General features: G+C 26.4%; 4 protein-coding genes across 4 annotated transcripts in view; 2 read left to right on the plus strand and 2 right to left on the minus strand.

The window, feature by feature from the left end:
* Positions 1-663: 663 nt before the first annotated feature.
* On the plus strand, positions 664-2,041 carry Phum_PHUM468060 (40S ribosomal protein S2, putative; the record flags this gene model as incomplete). The annotated part of the gene is made up of 5 exons (XM_002430205.1): positions 664-748; positions 899-1,146; positions 1,235-1,408; positions 1,606-1,765; positions 1,881-2,041. The coding sequence occupies 5 exons, from the start codon at positions 664-666 to the stop codon at positions 2,039-2,041; spliced, it is 828 nt and encodes a 275-aa protein (XP_002430250.1).
* A 170-nt stretch (positions 2,042-2,211) lies between these two features.
* Phum_PHUM468070 (histidine triad nucleotide-binding protein, putative) lies at positions 2,212-3,212 on the minus strand (the record flags this gene model as incomplete). Its single annotated transcript, XM_002430206.1, has 2 exons — positions 2,212-2,273; positions 2,837-3,212. The coding sequence occupies 2 exons, from the start codon at positions 3,210-3,212 to the stop codon at positions 2,212-2,214; spliced, it is 438 nt and encodes a 145-aa protein (XP_002430251.1).
* A 382-nt stretch (positions 3,213-3,594) lies between these two features.
* Positions 3,595-4,328, plus strand: Phum_PHUM468080 (thioredoxin, putative; the record flags this gene model as incomplete). The annotated part of the gene is made up of 3 exons (XM_002430207.1): positions 3,595-3,782; positions 3,870-3,993; positions 4,164-4,328. The coding sequence occupies 3 exons, from the start codon at positions 3,595-3,597 to the stop codon at positions 4,326-4,328; spliced, it is 477 nt and encodes a 158-aa protein (XP_002430252.1).
* Positions 4,329-7,489: 3,161 nt separating this feature from the next.
* Phum_PHUM468090 (dexras1, putative) overlaps positions 7,490-15,665 on the minus strand; it is a gene marked incomplete at both ends in the record, with an annotated part of 16,062 nt that continues 7,886 nt past the window's right edge. The window contains 3 exons of the mRNA XM_002430208.1: positions 7,490-7,530; positions 7,573-7,922; positions 9,306-9,492. Of these exons, the coding sequence (XP_002430253.1) occupies positions 7,490-7,530; positions 7,573-7,922; positions 9,306-9,492 (578 nt within the window). The remainder of the gene's footprint in view (positions 7,531-7,572; positions 7,923-9,305; positions 9,493-15,665) is intronic.

The raw sequence follows: 15,665 nt of genomic DNA on the forward strand, positions 1-15,665 counted from the left end.
TTTTAATAAATTTATTATTTAAACTACGTATTTAACGTAAAGTTTAAATAGTAATAACAGCTTAAACACAACATATATTGCTTTAATGTAAACAGCTTAAGTTAAAAAAATATTAGATATCCCACCGTCAACGGCCATACCATGCTGAACCCACCGGTTCTCGTCCGATCACCGAAGTTAAGCAGCATCGGGCGTGGTTAGTACTTGGATGGGTGACCGCTTGGGAACACCACGTGCCGTTGGCCCTTTTTTTTTATTCCCCTTAATCAATTTTTTTTTTTTTTTTAGTATATATTTAAGAAAAAAAGCACTTCCAATACAATAAAACGAAATTATTTTAATGATTGATTGCTATTAAAGTTTTTCTATTGTAAAAATTGTAATGTTGAAAACGTGGATTATGAAAATCATAGAATAAATAAACTTTTATGCTCAAATGTAAACCATGTTGTATTCTTCATTCTTCTTCCGGTTTTCATAAGTCGAAGATAGAGTAAGTATCACACTTGGTAATTTAGATTTATCATACATATTTCAATTTATTATTTACTTGAATTTATAATCTGAAATAATAGTAATTTAAGTTTAAGTGTAATTTTATAGTTTTTTAATGTTAGATTTTAATTTTTTGTTAAATAATTTGAAATAATTGTTTAATAGAAAATGGCGGACACTGCACCAGCCCGTGGTCGTGGCTTCGGCAGAGGAGGTGGAAAAGATAGTGGACGAGGAGGTTCTAGAGGCAGAGGTAAGATTTTAGAATAAAGTATTCTTTATTATTATATTAGGTGATACTCAATAGCATTAACTATAACTCCAACAGAGCCCCAAAAAATTGTGCACGTGGACAACCCATATTTCAGTATGGCAATTTCTTAAGTCATTTATATTTTTTAAGGTAGAGGTAGAGGTCGTGGAAGAGGCAGAGGAAAAGAAACAGAAAAAGAATGGGTGCCCGTCACCAAACTTGGAAGATTAGTTAGCAGTGGTAAAATTAAAAGCTTGGAGGAAATTTACCTTTTCTCTCTACCAATCAAAGAATTTGAAATCGTTGACTTTTTTATTGGGCCAGCCCTAAAAGATGAAGTTCTTAAAATTATGCCCGTACAGAAACAAACTAGAGCTGGTCAAAGAACTAGATTTAAGGTAAATTTACTAGAATTTGAATAAATTAAGTTTGATGTGTGATATATCTTGGAATTTGTAAAATATTAATTACTTTTTTTGCATTTAGGCTTTTGTAGCCATTGGTGATGCAAATGGACATATTGGGCTTGGAGTTAAGTGCTCCAAAGAAGTAGCAACAGCTATTAGAGGAGCTATTATTTTGGCTAAATTATCTGTTGTTCCAGTTCGAAGAGGTTATTGGGGTAATAAGATTGGTAAACCTCATACTGTGCCATGCAAGGTAAGCATATTAATGAACTACTTGTTTGATAATTTTTATTTAATGGCTTATGATGACACTTAAATCACCACACAATGAAATAAATGATTATACAAGAATCATGCACTACCAGCTGAGGTCATATTCTATAATTATAAGAATTACATTTAAAATATTTGATATTTTTTGTAATAAAAAATTTTATGAAATTTTTACAGGTTACTGGTAAATGTGGTTCCGTACAAGTACGTTTGATTCCTGCTCCTCGTGGAACTGGTATTGTAGGAGCTCCAGTTCCAAAAAAATTGCTTCAAATGGCTGGTATAGAAGATTGTTACACATCTGCAAGAGGTTCCACTGGTACATTGGGTAATTTTGGTGAGTCATTTAGTTTTTTTATTTAAAAGTATATTAGTTTTGTTTTTTTAAACATATTACCAACACATAAAAAGTTATGATGACATACTTACATCAAGTAATTTTTATATTTCAGCCAAGGCAACATATGCAGCTATTGCAAAAACATATGCTTACTTGACTCCTGATTTATGGAAGGACTGTCCATTGACCAAAGCTCCATATGCTGAGTTTGCAGACTTCCTCGCTAAAAACCATCGTCCTGTTGTTGGTCACAGATCTCAAAATGACATGTAAACTGACTGTTTTTGTATGTATAAATACATTTAAAACAGTAAAGTAATTTTTTTTTTTTTTTTTTTCATTTATTTTCCTTTATTTTAATTATCAACATTAAGAATTTCATTTCATTTCCCCCCTCCCCTATTGTTTACTCATTTTAAGGTATTTTACTTTTGATTTATAATTCAGATTTTAACCATTGTTTTTTTAACTTTTTTATCACCATGATAAAAATCTTTCTGATCATCTTTCTGATAAGCAAATGAAATATTTTATAGGCTAATTGATGAGCAATAAAACACAAGGAAGGCAAAAATTTGTTTTTTGAATATAAAAAAAAGAAAAGATTTACATAATTTCTTTTTCCTAATTTTATAAAATACTAATCCCTCTTATAAATCTAAAAAATTATTTAAATTCAGTGTTTTAGATAAAAATAATACAAGAGGTTTTATAACACTTGGTAAAAATTGTGAAAAAAAAATTTAACATGATCTTTCAAATAGTAACTTATTTCAGGGTGCAGAACTTTTAATCGATAAATTACAGTTACTTGAAATTAGGTACATTAAAATAATGATAATTCTTTGAAGTTTTTTTTTTTTTTTTAATTTTGTATTTTATTCCTTATAGGTTATTCGAGAAAAATAAATGTTTTGCAAATGATAAAAAGTCTTTATTAAAAGAATACCATCGATAATAGTTGTTTTTTAATGTGTTAGTAGCTCATTGCTTAAATAACTTTTTTATTGATTACAATACAGTAAAAGATGTTCTGTAGATTAATCTGAAATGAAGTTATTATTTAACCGGGAGGCCAAGATAATTGACGACCACCTAATACGTGAATGTGAAGATGATAAACACTTTGACATCCTTCTTTTCCATCATTGATCACAGTTCTAAAACCATTTTTCAATCCGACTTGAGCCGCAACTTTTTGAGCGACAAATAATAAATGACCAAGAAGTTGTTCATCTTCCATTTGGCTTTTAGATAATTGACTAATTGGTTTGCGAGGAATCACTAAGAAATGAACAGGCGCCTGCGGATTTATATCATTGAAAGCAACACATTGATCGTCTTCATAAATAAACTTGCAATCGATTTCTTTACGAAGTATTTTTCCAAAAATTGTATCCGCTTCGGGAACGGCAAACTGAGATTTTTCCACCTCAGTAGCCATTTTCACATAGACTACCGTTTGGTGAACCAATGCTACCAACTTTATTTCTCATAACTCAAAATGCACAATTAATGACTATAATTTTTTTTTTGGTAAAGTTTTAAAAAAAAATTATTTTAAGTTTTTTTAAAAAGTTTTATAACACTTTTTTAAATAAACGAAAATAAAAAAAGGTTTTTTTTATTATTTGAAAGATGACAATTTAGTTTTGTGAAAATAAAATCTTGAAGGCTTTGATCGAACCCAACTTTCATAACTTTCACTTATTTTTTTTTTTTTTTTTTTTTTTTTTTTTAACTGTGTAAAATCCGAAAGTAGCAATAATTTCATCACAAAAAAAAACAATATTACCGGTTTTGTCAGCTTTTGGCTTTATCTTAAAATGATGCGTTTTGCCATATTAAAAAAACTTAAAGCTAGACTACCATGTAGAATACCTCAAACAGCAAGCGATAAATCAATTTCTTCAACTTCAAATTTAAACGAATCTTTTAAGGTTCAAGATGTAAAAGATTTTAATGACAGAGTCAAAAACAGCAAAGTACCAGTTATAGTTGATTTTTTTGCTACGTAAGTTTATTTATTAAATATTTTTATCGAATAAAAACGACTAATCAATTTCGTTGATTATTAAATTTTCCTTTAAAAAAATTTTAGATGGTGTAATCCGTGCAGATTGTTAACACCTCGTTTGGAAACCGTAATTGCCGAAAGAAAAGGAAAAATAATTTTAGCAAAAGTTGATATTGACGAAAATACTGATCTTGCTTTAGATTATGAAGTGAGTCTTAAATTTTTTTTATTTACCAAATCCCAAAATTCTTATCAATGTTAGCAAAAAAACAAAAAAAGACTTACTTTCCTGTAATTTAAATAATTTAAACTGTTAGATAAAACAATTCATAAATTTTATTGTTTTGGTAAAGATTATTTTCTAATTAATTGTTTCAGGTGGGTTCTGTACCTGTAATTTTAGCCATGGACAATGGTGAAGTTGTTGATAAACTAATAGGACTTCAAGATGAAGATAAGTTACGAAAATTTATCGATAAAGTTTTGAGAGAACATTGCGAGGTAGCCGAAAAAAAAGATGTGAAAAAAGCTAATCCAAAATGATGATAAAACCATGTAAAAAATTTTACAAATTTTTAGTTTAAAGATGAAATATTGTTACTTTTCAAGGTTTGATTCTCTTTATTTTTATATGTCAGCTTGCACAGTAATAATTAAGTTACCTATTTTAATTTATTTTCTTGATTAGAGTATTATAATTCACAATCGAATTATATATATATTAAATTCGGCTCTGGATTTTCAAGCTCTTCATTAGTTCTGTTCACTCATGAAAAAAAAGAAACTTAAAATAGGTTTTTCCTAAAAATTACTCATTTTTTTTACTCGCTTTTTAAAATCATTTTGAACATTTTTTTTAAAAAATTATTTTTTTATGTTTAATTAATCGACATGACTTAATAACGAAAACCCAATCGAAATGTTAATGTCGATAAAAGTGTGCATGGGAATGTTATTTTTATATTAAACTTATACTTATCATTAAACTATATTAATTCTTCAAACTTATCTGTCTCTGGAAACTTTATTTTCTTTATCAAACATGCTGAAAAAAAAAAAAAAAAAATTATTAAACAAAATCGAAAACATATAATTTAAACTTTTAGTCGAATGAAAAATGAATTTTAATTCATTTCATTTTTTCTCTTTATTTAATTACACGTTTTAATATTAAACAAGAAAACTCAAATGAATGGGGGAGGAGGGGGGAAAAAAACAAATTTTTCATAATATTATTATCAACAATAAGAAAGTAATAATAATGATGATAATGATGATAATGATAAATAATATTAGGAATGATATGAAATCATATTATTAATAATTTATTAAAATGATAAGAGGGAAAATGAAAAAAAAATGGGGGGATAATTACGCGTTAATTTCAAATGTAATCGATTTTAAATATATATATATAAATTATATAATTAATTAAATTTAAATTGTATAAAAATATTTGCGTGGGATAAAAGAAAATGTTAAATTAAATGCATAATCGTATTTAATGTTTGTTTAATTAAAACGGATTATAAATACTGACAAGATTTTTGTGTGTAAAAACGGAAATGAATGATAAGAACTTGTGTGTGTGTGTGTGATAGTGAATGATAATTTGTTCTGTGGTTAGATTCTTATCATATCCAAAAAAAAAAAAAAAATTTGGTTTAAAAATGGTGAAATTCAAGTGTGTGGGTGCGGGTGTACGTGTAAGTGCGTGTGTGCGTGTGTGCGTGGGGGGAAAACTGAAAAATGAAGGGGGAAAAAAATTTTTTAATTCGTAGCTGACAACGACGCGATTCAAGAAAATTAAAACGAAAAGAAAAATGCGAAGGGAATAAAAAAACACGACGACGGCGAACAAACAAACAAACAAACAAACAACCAAAACAAACACTAAAAAAAAAAAAAGAAATAATTTCTGGCGGGGGAAAGGGGGGGGGGGAAACGATGTAATTTATGTGACTTAAATTTTTGCCGTACGTACGTTCAAATAATAAATAAATTTTTTTTACTCGGAAAAAAAAAAAAAATTTTTTTTCTAAAAATAAAAACGTGGAATTAGAATTTATAAGGGAGGAAAAGGGTAGAGGGGAGGAAGGGAGGGGGAAGGGAAAAATTTCATCGTAATTTTTCGTTTTAAACTTTCGTCTAAAAAAAAAAAAAAAAAAAAATTAAAAAAAAATTTTTTTTCGAACGTGGAAGGAAGGATATCAATCGTAACCTTGAGGGGTGGATAATGACAAAACGAACGTGTCATTAATTATTTAATCCCGTGGGGAAAAATATTATTTTATTTCAATAAGACCTTTTTTTTTCAAACGAAAATTATTGACAAACAACCAAAAGTAACAATAACGATACTTGTTTGTTTGTTTTCAATTTAATTATTATTTTTCGAGGGGGGGGCGGGTTGATTCATTCACACGAATTAATTTTCTATCACTCCCTTTTCTCTCTCTCTCTCTCTTAATAATTTTTCTGGATAAAATTATCAAGGGTTGAATTTGTTATTAAAATTTTTAAGTTTTAAATTTGGCTTAAAAAACAAGAAAAAGTTTCATTAAAATTTGTTGTTGTTGTAAATATTAATTTTCGCGTAAAAGTTTTTTTGGTAAATTTAAACTTTTTGTTTTTTTTTTTTTAAACGCATGCGTATTACGCGCGTAAATTTTTTTTTTAAACAGGCGTTTTATGCGTAAGTAACGTGCGTTTTTTATTATTTTTGTTAATTACGTTTAAAAAAAAAATTTTTTTTTGGTGGAAAAACTTTTTTTTTTAATGGTTATTTATCGGGGATTTTTTTTTTTAGGGGAGAGGGGAGGAAAGGGGGACGGGAACGGGAAGTTGTTGTTGTTGTTGTTGTTGTTCTGTTTGTCGGGGATTTTTTTGTTAAAAATTTTTTAATTTATATTCGTTTTGCGTTTTTTTTTTATATACGTTCACCGTTTTAGTTACGTGATTTTTTTTTTTAAATAAAAATTTTTTTTTTATTGTTTTATACGTTCGAACGTTAGATTTATAAATTTTTCGTTTGTTCGTTTGTTTTTAAATAATTCACGATGGTGACGATTGAGAGAGTTTAGAGCGTGCGGAAAATTTTTTTCTTTTTTTTTTCTTTTCGATTTGAAATTTCTATTTCGAAATTCCGTTATTTATTCTATTAAATATTTACGGGTAAAATTTTTCCGGTAACACGTGTTTTATTATCATTATTATTACTATTATTATTGTTGTTGTTTATCCTTTAATTGAAAAAAAAAAAAAAAATGTGTTTTATATAAATAATGTTTTTACGATTTTTCTAAGGGAAGTGAAAAAAAAAAAAATTAATTTTTACTTTTAGGATTTTATCGCATTTTTCCAGAATTTTCTTTATTTTTATAAGACCAAGAGATTTAAGTTTAAAAATTAATTGAAAATTTTAAATCTGGAAAATTTCCTTTTTTTTTATTACGTCGATTTATAAAAGGAAAAAAGGAAAAAAGGGAAGTTTAATATTAATTAAAATTATTTTTTATTACACGTATGTACAATTATTTAAAAAAACGACACATTTTTCAAAAAAAAAAAGAAATTTTAACGGAAATGCATTCATTGATCGACAAACCGGAAATGGAAACTAACGAAAAAAAAAATTTCTTTTTTTTTTTTTTACTTCTGAAGGGGGGAGGGAAATGTAATAGGAAAAATTTGTTTTTTTTTGTTCACTGAAGTATACATTTATTATGCGTATTCGATATTCCACCTTCCCTCGATGTTTTACCACTTCCGGTTCCGGTACCTAAACAATGTGACGTTTTCGCTCTCATCATCATCAAATCCGTTCTTATGCTCGGCCTTCGAACGTTGGGAGCGACGACTCCGCAAGCATCGCTAAGCCTTCTTTTAATGGAAATTGTACATTTTTTAGATTTCGGAGATGATGTCGCGGATGGTGGCAAAGTGCAAGGACTTCCGAATTGTGCGTTTATTCTCTTATGATGATTTGGCGCCATTTCTAAGGGTAAACCGGAAACGACAAACAATTCGTGAAACAAATCATCTATGCGAATGTTTTTCTTTGCCGACGTTTCGACAAACGAACAATTTTCGTCTTGAGTTGCCGCGAACGATTTGGCTTCGTCGAGTGTGACAGTTCTAAATAAATTTAAAAAAAAATATCGTTAATTATTATTATCATTATCATTATTATCATTATTCAAGTTATAATTTACACTTTGTTTAAATTTATTTCCACGTTTTACCATTTTTTTTTTTTTACGGTTTTCTCTCTAATTTTACATTAAATATTTGTTTTTTTTTTTTTTTCATGGACTTTTCGAGTTACTCCTTTTCCCACCCACCCCCTGAACCCCCCCACATCCTCCCCTCGGACATTTTTTATCCAGGTAAATTGTTAAAGTCGTAAATCAATTCGAAAAGTTTTTTTTTTTTTTTTTGACACGAAGTTAGAGTGTATTAATTTCTCGGTTTAATAATTTAAACGACAAAATAACTTTTATTAAAAAAAAACAAACGCGTCCGAAACGATACGACAAACCAACAAACAAACAAAAATGACGTAATAAATTTTTTTAAAAGAAAAATTATTGTAAATGGCGTCGAAAACAAAACAAAAATTCAAAGCAAAACGTAAAAATAAATTTTTTTCCCGATGATTTTTAACTTAATTATTATTATTATTATTAGTAGTAGTATTATTATTATTATTTATTAGTTAATTGGTTAAAAAAAAAAAGATGAAGTTTCCGGTTATGGTAAAACGTTCGGACGTGACGTCAGTTTTAAAACAATAAAAAAAAAGGAAAATTTTTTGCAATAAACGTAAATGATAAGTTTAACGGTTGTTGTTGTTGTCATGATAATGATAAGTAGAAGAAGAAAAGGAAAAAAAGGATAAAAGATTGATAATAAAAAGGTTTTGAAAGGATGATTTTGTCAAAAAGGATTTACGTGGCATTAAATAAACATGTCTATTCGTGAATGGGTAAACAACAGCAAAAAAAAAAAAAAAAGAAAAGTCGGAAAAAATTATGTTAAAATGTCCGTTTTACGTAATTCCAGTCGAAAGATGTGCGGAAGTAAGATGATAAAAGGAGCAAAAAAAAAAAAAAGGTTTTCAGAAAAATGGATGAAAAAAAAAAAATTAGGGGGGTGGAGGGGGGGAGAAGAGGATAAAATTTCCAGATTTTGTGGCTTTTTAAAATCCGAAGAAAAATGACATGGAAAAATTTTTCCAAAAAAAACGCAACCTGGATTTTTTTTTTTCTGGAGAAGAAGAGGATGAAGAGGAGGAGGAGGGGGGAGTAGGTTAGAAAGAAAAAATGTCATAAAAATACGTGATGAAAAAGGCACAATGGAAACAAAGGAAAAATTTATATATATTTGTTTTAAAAAAAAAGGAAATTGATAAGAACTTTTGATAAAAAGATAAAATGATAAATGGAAAATTCAAAATGGATAATTCAAAATGGAAATTCAATGGAAAGGAAAAAGAAAAAAAAAAAATTAGTTGATTACTTCATTTCTTTATCGCATTTGTTTCCAACAATAACCATTGGAACTCTTAAATTCGTCGATCTTTTCCTTACTCCGCTACTGTTAACGGTCGCACTTAATTTCGTTTCGAGTATTTGCTCTCTAAGACGTATAACTTCTTCGAATGATTCTCTTGAATCCATGCTGAAAACCAGTAGGAAAAGATCACCTGAAAAGAAAATTAATAATAACGATTAATAATAATAATAATGATGATAATGATAATAACAATTTGAGTATAATAAAATTTCCATTGATTGATTGATTTTTTTTTTATATCGATTTGATAAATTTAACTCATATATAGCGAATCGCAATCGAATAAAAAAAAAGAAAAGTTTTATTATTATTATTATTTTTCCAGTAATTTAAAAATATCTTGTGACGTATGTGCGTGGGTGCGTGCGCGTGTGCGTGTAGTTTTGAAAATTATTTTAAAGTTTAAAAATAAAAAAACCGTATTGTTGTTTATGGATTGACGACGATTCACTTACGTATACATAAAAAATTATTAATTATTGATTAATACACGAAATAAATAAATAAATTATTAATAATAATAATAATAATAATAATAATGATAATGATAATGTGAATGAGAAAAGTGATTTTTTTTTTATTTTGATTGATGAGAGATTTACCGGAGATTAATTTTTTTTATTTTTTTAATTGGATATTTTTTTATTTTTGTTGTTATTATTATTATTATTATTAAAAGAATTTTTTAAATTATTAATTTTTGTAAAAAAGGTAAGTTTTATGTTTTGTAAATCTCCAGGGAATCGTCGGTGTCGTTTAATAATATTAATAATAATATTTAATATAACAAAAAAAAAAATTAATTAAGTTTTACTTATTATCTCGTAAGATGTAAACATCCCATCCATTGTTTTTTTTTATTGAAAATATTATTATTATTATTATTATTATTATTATTATTATTATTATTATTATTATCCACTATTAAACACGACAAGGCTCTTATTTGTCGGGGTTTTTAAGCATTTATCCCAGGTTTCTACCCGATTCCTTAGGGACAAATACTCGAATTTCGGTGGTGCTACTTATAATATTTTCCGAAGAATGTGGGCCGTCCCACATAGTGCGATTTCCTGGATGGTTTCTTCTTTTAGGTTCTTTATTATTATTATTATTATTATTATTATTATTAAGGTATATTAAAATTTTTGGAAATTTTTTTTTTTTTTCGTGCATGGAATTCATGCGAATAAATTAAATTTTTTTTTATTTTTTTTTTGAATTTAAATCGATTGGGGGATGCTGCTGGAAATCAATTAAAATAAATTTTTTTTTCTCTCTTTCTCTTTCACTATCTGTCCCTCACTCCCTCTCTCTCTCTCTCTCTCTCTCTCTCATCATCCCTTTTTTTATCGGTTTCTTTTTTTTCTCAATTATTTATTACGATCGTAACATAAAATTTTTTCACGATGGAACCTTTTCGTCTCCCACTTTTTTTTCTACACAAAGAATTGATTGTCGTCACAAATCGATTGTCACACATATGTTTTAAAAAAAAAATTAAATTTGTTGTTGTTAAAAAAAAAACAAACAACAACCGAAAAAAAAATAAAAATAAAAAAATTTTCTTTTTATTTATTTAATTAACAAACGACTTTTACAAGTTACTATTTTTTTTTTTTTATTTCTCATTGTTCCTTTTTTTTATTATCATCATTATTATCATTATTATTATTATTTCATTTAAAGTTTTTATTGTTTCGTTTTATTCTTAGTTTTATTTTTTTTTTCCATTTGTATTAAATTATTGAAAAAGTTCAGTCGAATAAAAAAAAGAAACAAACGTTTTTTATTACATTCAACCGGTGTCAATAATTTTTAATATCATTTCGATAATTTTTACCGTTACAAAAAAATTCGACGTTTTTTAATATGTAATAATAATAATGATAATAATAATAAATGAAATATTTTAAAATCTTTATTAAAGAAAATGGGAAAATATTAACAATAAACTATTAAAAGCAGATACGTCATCCTACACACGCTTAAAATCCTGTTAAAACAATGGATCCCCGGGATGTGGAAAAGTAAAAACGGGAAATGATGGAAAATGGATTCAAAGCTACGTTTACTACTATTAAAAAAAAAAAAAGAAACGACGGAAAAGAAAATTTGTTCGAAACGTTTCTAGAAATATTAATATCATCACCATTATTATCATCATCATCATTCATTTATTTATTTTAGAACAAACGGGTAGAAATTTTCAATAAAACCCTAAAGCAATACGTAAAATTTGTCGAGATTAAAAGTGATAATAATAATAATAATAATATTAATAATATATTGAGTTATTTATTTATTAAAAAAAAAACGATCGATTTTTTTTACCAAAAAATGAAAATTTTCCTAAAATAAATAATAAACCTAAAATTATCGCGCGAAAATTCAAAAAATCATGTTTACAGAGCACTCTATCGGATTTTTTTTAAAGACAAAAAATAAATGATGTATTTTTATTAAAATTAAACAGTAAATAATATAATGTTAACAGAAAAACATAACATGTAAGGAGGTTCGTTTAAAAAAAAGAAATTAATTTTATGTTGATCGTAGTACAACGTAACTAGCGACATCTATTATTTGATTTTATAATTAAAAAACATTTAATTCGTAAACGCGATCATAGATGTCGGGGCGGAGGGTATTTTTTTTTTTAAATATAAATATTTAAAACCGGAAGGGAAAGTAAAAAAAAAAAGAAAATATTCCCGAGCACATTTCCGCTTTTCCTCTCTCTCTCATGGAATTATTTAAAAAAAAAAAAAAAATGTAAAATTTGTCAAATAACACGATTAATAATTAATAGGAGACGTAGTAAATTAAATAAATAAGAAAAAAAAATAAATAAAGTCTCTTGAAGTATTTATTTATTTATATTTACATAGAATTTATTAATAAATAAATAAAAAATCACGTTAATTTTTATTTAACTTTATCCGGTTATCGGCAGATTTTTAAATCGATACAAACAATAGGAAATTTTAATTTAAAACAAAAAAAAAAATCGGGGGAGGGGGCCTGGGGGAAGGGGGTTGTTTTCGATTGCCCTCAAACCAATTATTTTATAATTTTTTCGGTCCTTTTTCAAAAACAAAAAAAAAATTTTTATTTTATTTTTTTAAATTAATTTAAAACTTTTTTTAAAACGAAGGAAAATGTTTGAAAAATGTTTAATTTTCCATCCTTTTTCCTGTTGCCTTTTTTTTTTTTCATTTAAAAAAAAAAAAAAAACCTTCAAAACCTTTATATACGTCGGTCAAAATTAATAAATTCCAACAACCGAAAACTACAAAAAAAAAAAAAAGTTGGGATAAAAATAAGTTTTCTCTCTCTCTCTCTCTCTCTCTTTCTTTCTCTTTCACTTTTCATAACTTTATGAATTGTTTAAATTTAGGAACGGGGATGTGGAATTAAAAAAAAAAAAAAACTTATTTTCCTTTTTTTTTTTTTTTTTAACTTACAACCTTTTTTTATTCTCTTCCTTCTTCTCCTTCTCCCCTTCCTTCTTCTTCTCCTCCTCTTCCTCCTCCTTTACTACCTCACCAATTTTTAAATAAATCCTTTTTCCTACCATTTCAACCTGTTTTTTCTTTCTATTTTCACGAGGTATAAAAATTTCTTAAAATACGTTAAGAAAAAAAATTTTTCCTCAAGAATTAAACTCGTAAAATCAGATTTTCTCCCCACCCCCCCTTCCCCCCGTTGTTTTTTTATTTACAATTTTCCATCGGAATAAAAAAAAGAAATGATTAACACGTGACGTGTAAAATATCGATTTAAAAAAAAATTTCGATATATCGAATCCATATTGAGAAAAAAATTTGTATATTTACGTAAAAAAAAAAACAATAAATACCTATTAATAAGTGGTACCAACTTAAATAAATATTTTATGATAATGCAAAAACAACGAATGCCAACCCTTAAAAAAAAAAAAAATCGATTTCGTATCACGTTAAAAAAAAAAAAAAAATTTAGATATCAAATTTTTTTATTTAAATTTATTTATGCGTCGTCAAAGGAAAAAAGGAAAAGATCAAATTAAAATCGTTCGTTCGTATTGAAACGATTTTTTTTTTTTTTTATTAAATTTACGATCGTTATCACACCTTTATCATAAAAATCTATTAAAAGTGATTTAATTCGAAAAAGGAATAAGGAGGACGCGCTCGTGAAATAAATAAAAAAAAATTAATAATAATAATAATAATAATAGGGATGAAAGAATTAAATAAAAAAATGGATGGAATGAAGGAAGGAAGGAAGAGAGGGAGGAAGGGAGGAAATATTAAATAATGAGAAAAATTTTCTGGAAATATTAAAAAAAAAAAAAAAGAATAATAATTTTCCGAGAATTTGCCCCTTGATCGACCGAGATCTAGATCTCTCAGAAAAATCCTGGAATAATTATTATCATCACTATCATTATCATTATTATTATTATTATTATTATTATTATTATTATTATTATTATTATTATTATTATTATTATTATTATTATTACGTAAGAAATTGAATTTGTAAAAAAATGTATTTTCGTCGAACTACTTTCTTTTTCTTTTACATTTTAGAATTTAGTTTATGTCTTGTGATAAAATGTTTCCATGAAATGATTTTTTTATATTTCCCCCCCCCTCTCTCTCTTTTTCTTTCTCTTTCTCTCTGACTTTTTCTCTCTTTTTCTTTCCCTCTCTCTCTCTTTTCTCTCCTTTTTTATTTTTTACAATTTAACAAATCAACGTCGTTAAGAAATCAAAATTTTTTTTTTCTTTTAGTTTTTCCTTTATTATCATTTGCTGGAAGAAAAATTCCATTAAAAATAAAACAAACGTCTTTATTATTATTATTATTATTGAATAATATGATACGAAACGATCGTGATCGTGTAATTAATTTAAAAACATAATAATAATAATAATAAACACGAAATAATTTATCGAAAAAAAAGAAATTGAATATTTTTAATTTCCTCCCATTTAAAAACGTTTGCCGGGTTTGATTCTTAAGTGGTAGCAATAACAGAAGTGGTAGCAGAATGATGGCGGTGGTAATCGTAGCATTAGTAACAGTAATTAAATTTATCGTTTTTTTTAAAATTTGTAAAATGGTTTTTAAAAATGAATAAAATAAAATAAAAAAAAACGTGGCAGGAGAATTATTTTTTTTTTTTTTTAAATAGAAATTTGATAATTTTATTAAAATTATACGTCACGCGTCATAAATATTCTTTCGTGTAAATTTTTTTTTTCAAAGTTTCTTAATACCCCCATTTCCCCTCCCTCCCTCCCTCCCCCCTCAGCAAATTCGCTAGCTTTGGGAAACTGGAAAATCATTCTAGAAAAAAAAAACATTTATTATTTCGAAAAGGTTTTTTATAACGAGACGATGAAATATCACAACCCGAAAAAAAAAAAAAAGATCCAGATGTTCGTATAAATAATTTTCGAAAAGTACATTTCGATTCGAAATCGTGTAACTAGAAAGAATCATTTTTAACATCGTTAGTAAAACTTTATCAATTTTATTTTCGACACAAAACAAAAGGCCTCCTTTTCCCCATTTTCGATTCGTTTTTTTTTTTTTTTTTAACTTAACAAGTTTTTTTTGTTTTCCTTTTTTTGTGTTATTTTCCTTTGAATTTTATCCTTTGTTTCACTCGAGACTTTTCATTTTTCCTCCTTTTCAAATTTTTTTCTGCTTTTTTATTTAATTTAAGTAAAAATTTTGTGTTTTTTAACAATTTTCTAATGGATTTTTTCCATTTTTTTTTTTTTATCGAACGACAAATAATGATATTTCCCAAATGGGGGAGGGGGAGGAAAAGGGGTGAATGAACGTTAGAAGAAAAAAATTTTCACGCAAAAGAGAGAGAGAAAGATAAAAAAAAGACAGGTAAAAAAATAAGAAGAAAAAATAGAGAAGGGAAGGGAAGGGAAAAAAGGTAGGGAAATTTTTTTTTGTGACGTCACAAATTTTTCCTCCTGTTCGTGAGGTTATTTAAAATTTTCAAGGTCAAAATGAAAAAAAAAAAAAAGTAAAATTAAATGGGAAAATATGAAAATGAAAGTTTTTTTTTTTTTACAAAAAACCTCTTTGAAAAATCCATTGAAAAGTTTTTTTTTTTTTTTTTTTTTTTTTTTCTCTTTCAATTTGACAACGTTTGAAAACGAAAAAAAAAAAAAAAAAGAAAATTTGTTTAAAAAGAAAATTGCAAAACTTTTTAAGTTTTAACAAAAGACAAGAATTAATGTAATCTCGGTTCAAAATTTCATACATGGAAAAAGAAAAAAAAAAAAA

The sequence above is a fragment of the Pediculus humanus genome, genomic scaffold (genome assembly GCF_000006295.1).
Source record: "Pediculus humanus corporis 1103172108251 genomic scaffold, whole genome shotgun sequence".
NCBI classification, from domain to species: Eukaryota; Metazoa; Arthropoda; class Insecta; order Psocodea; family Pediculidae; genus Pediculus; species Pediculus humanus.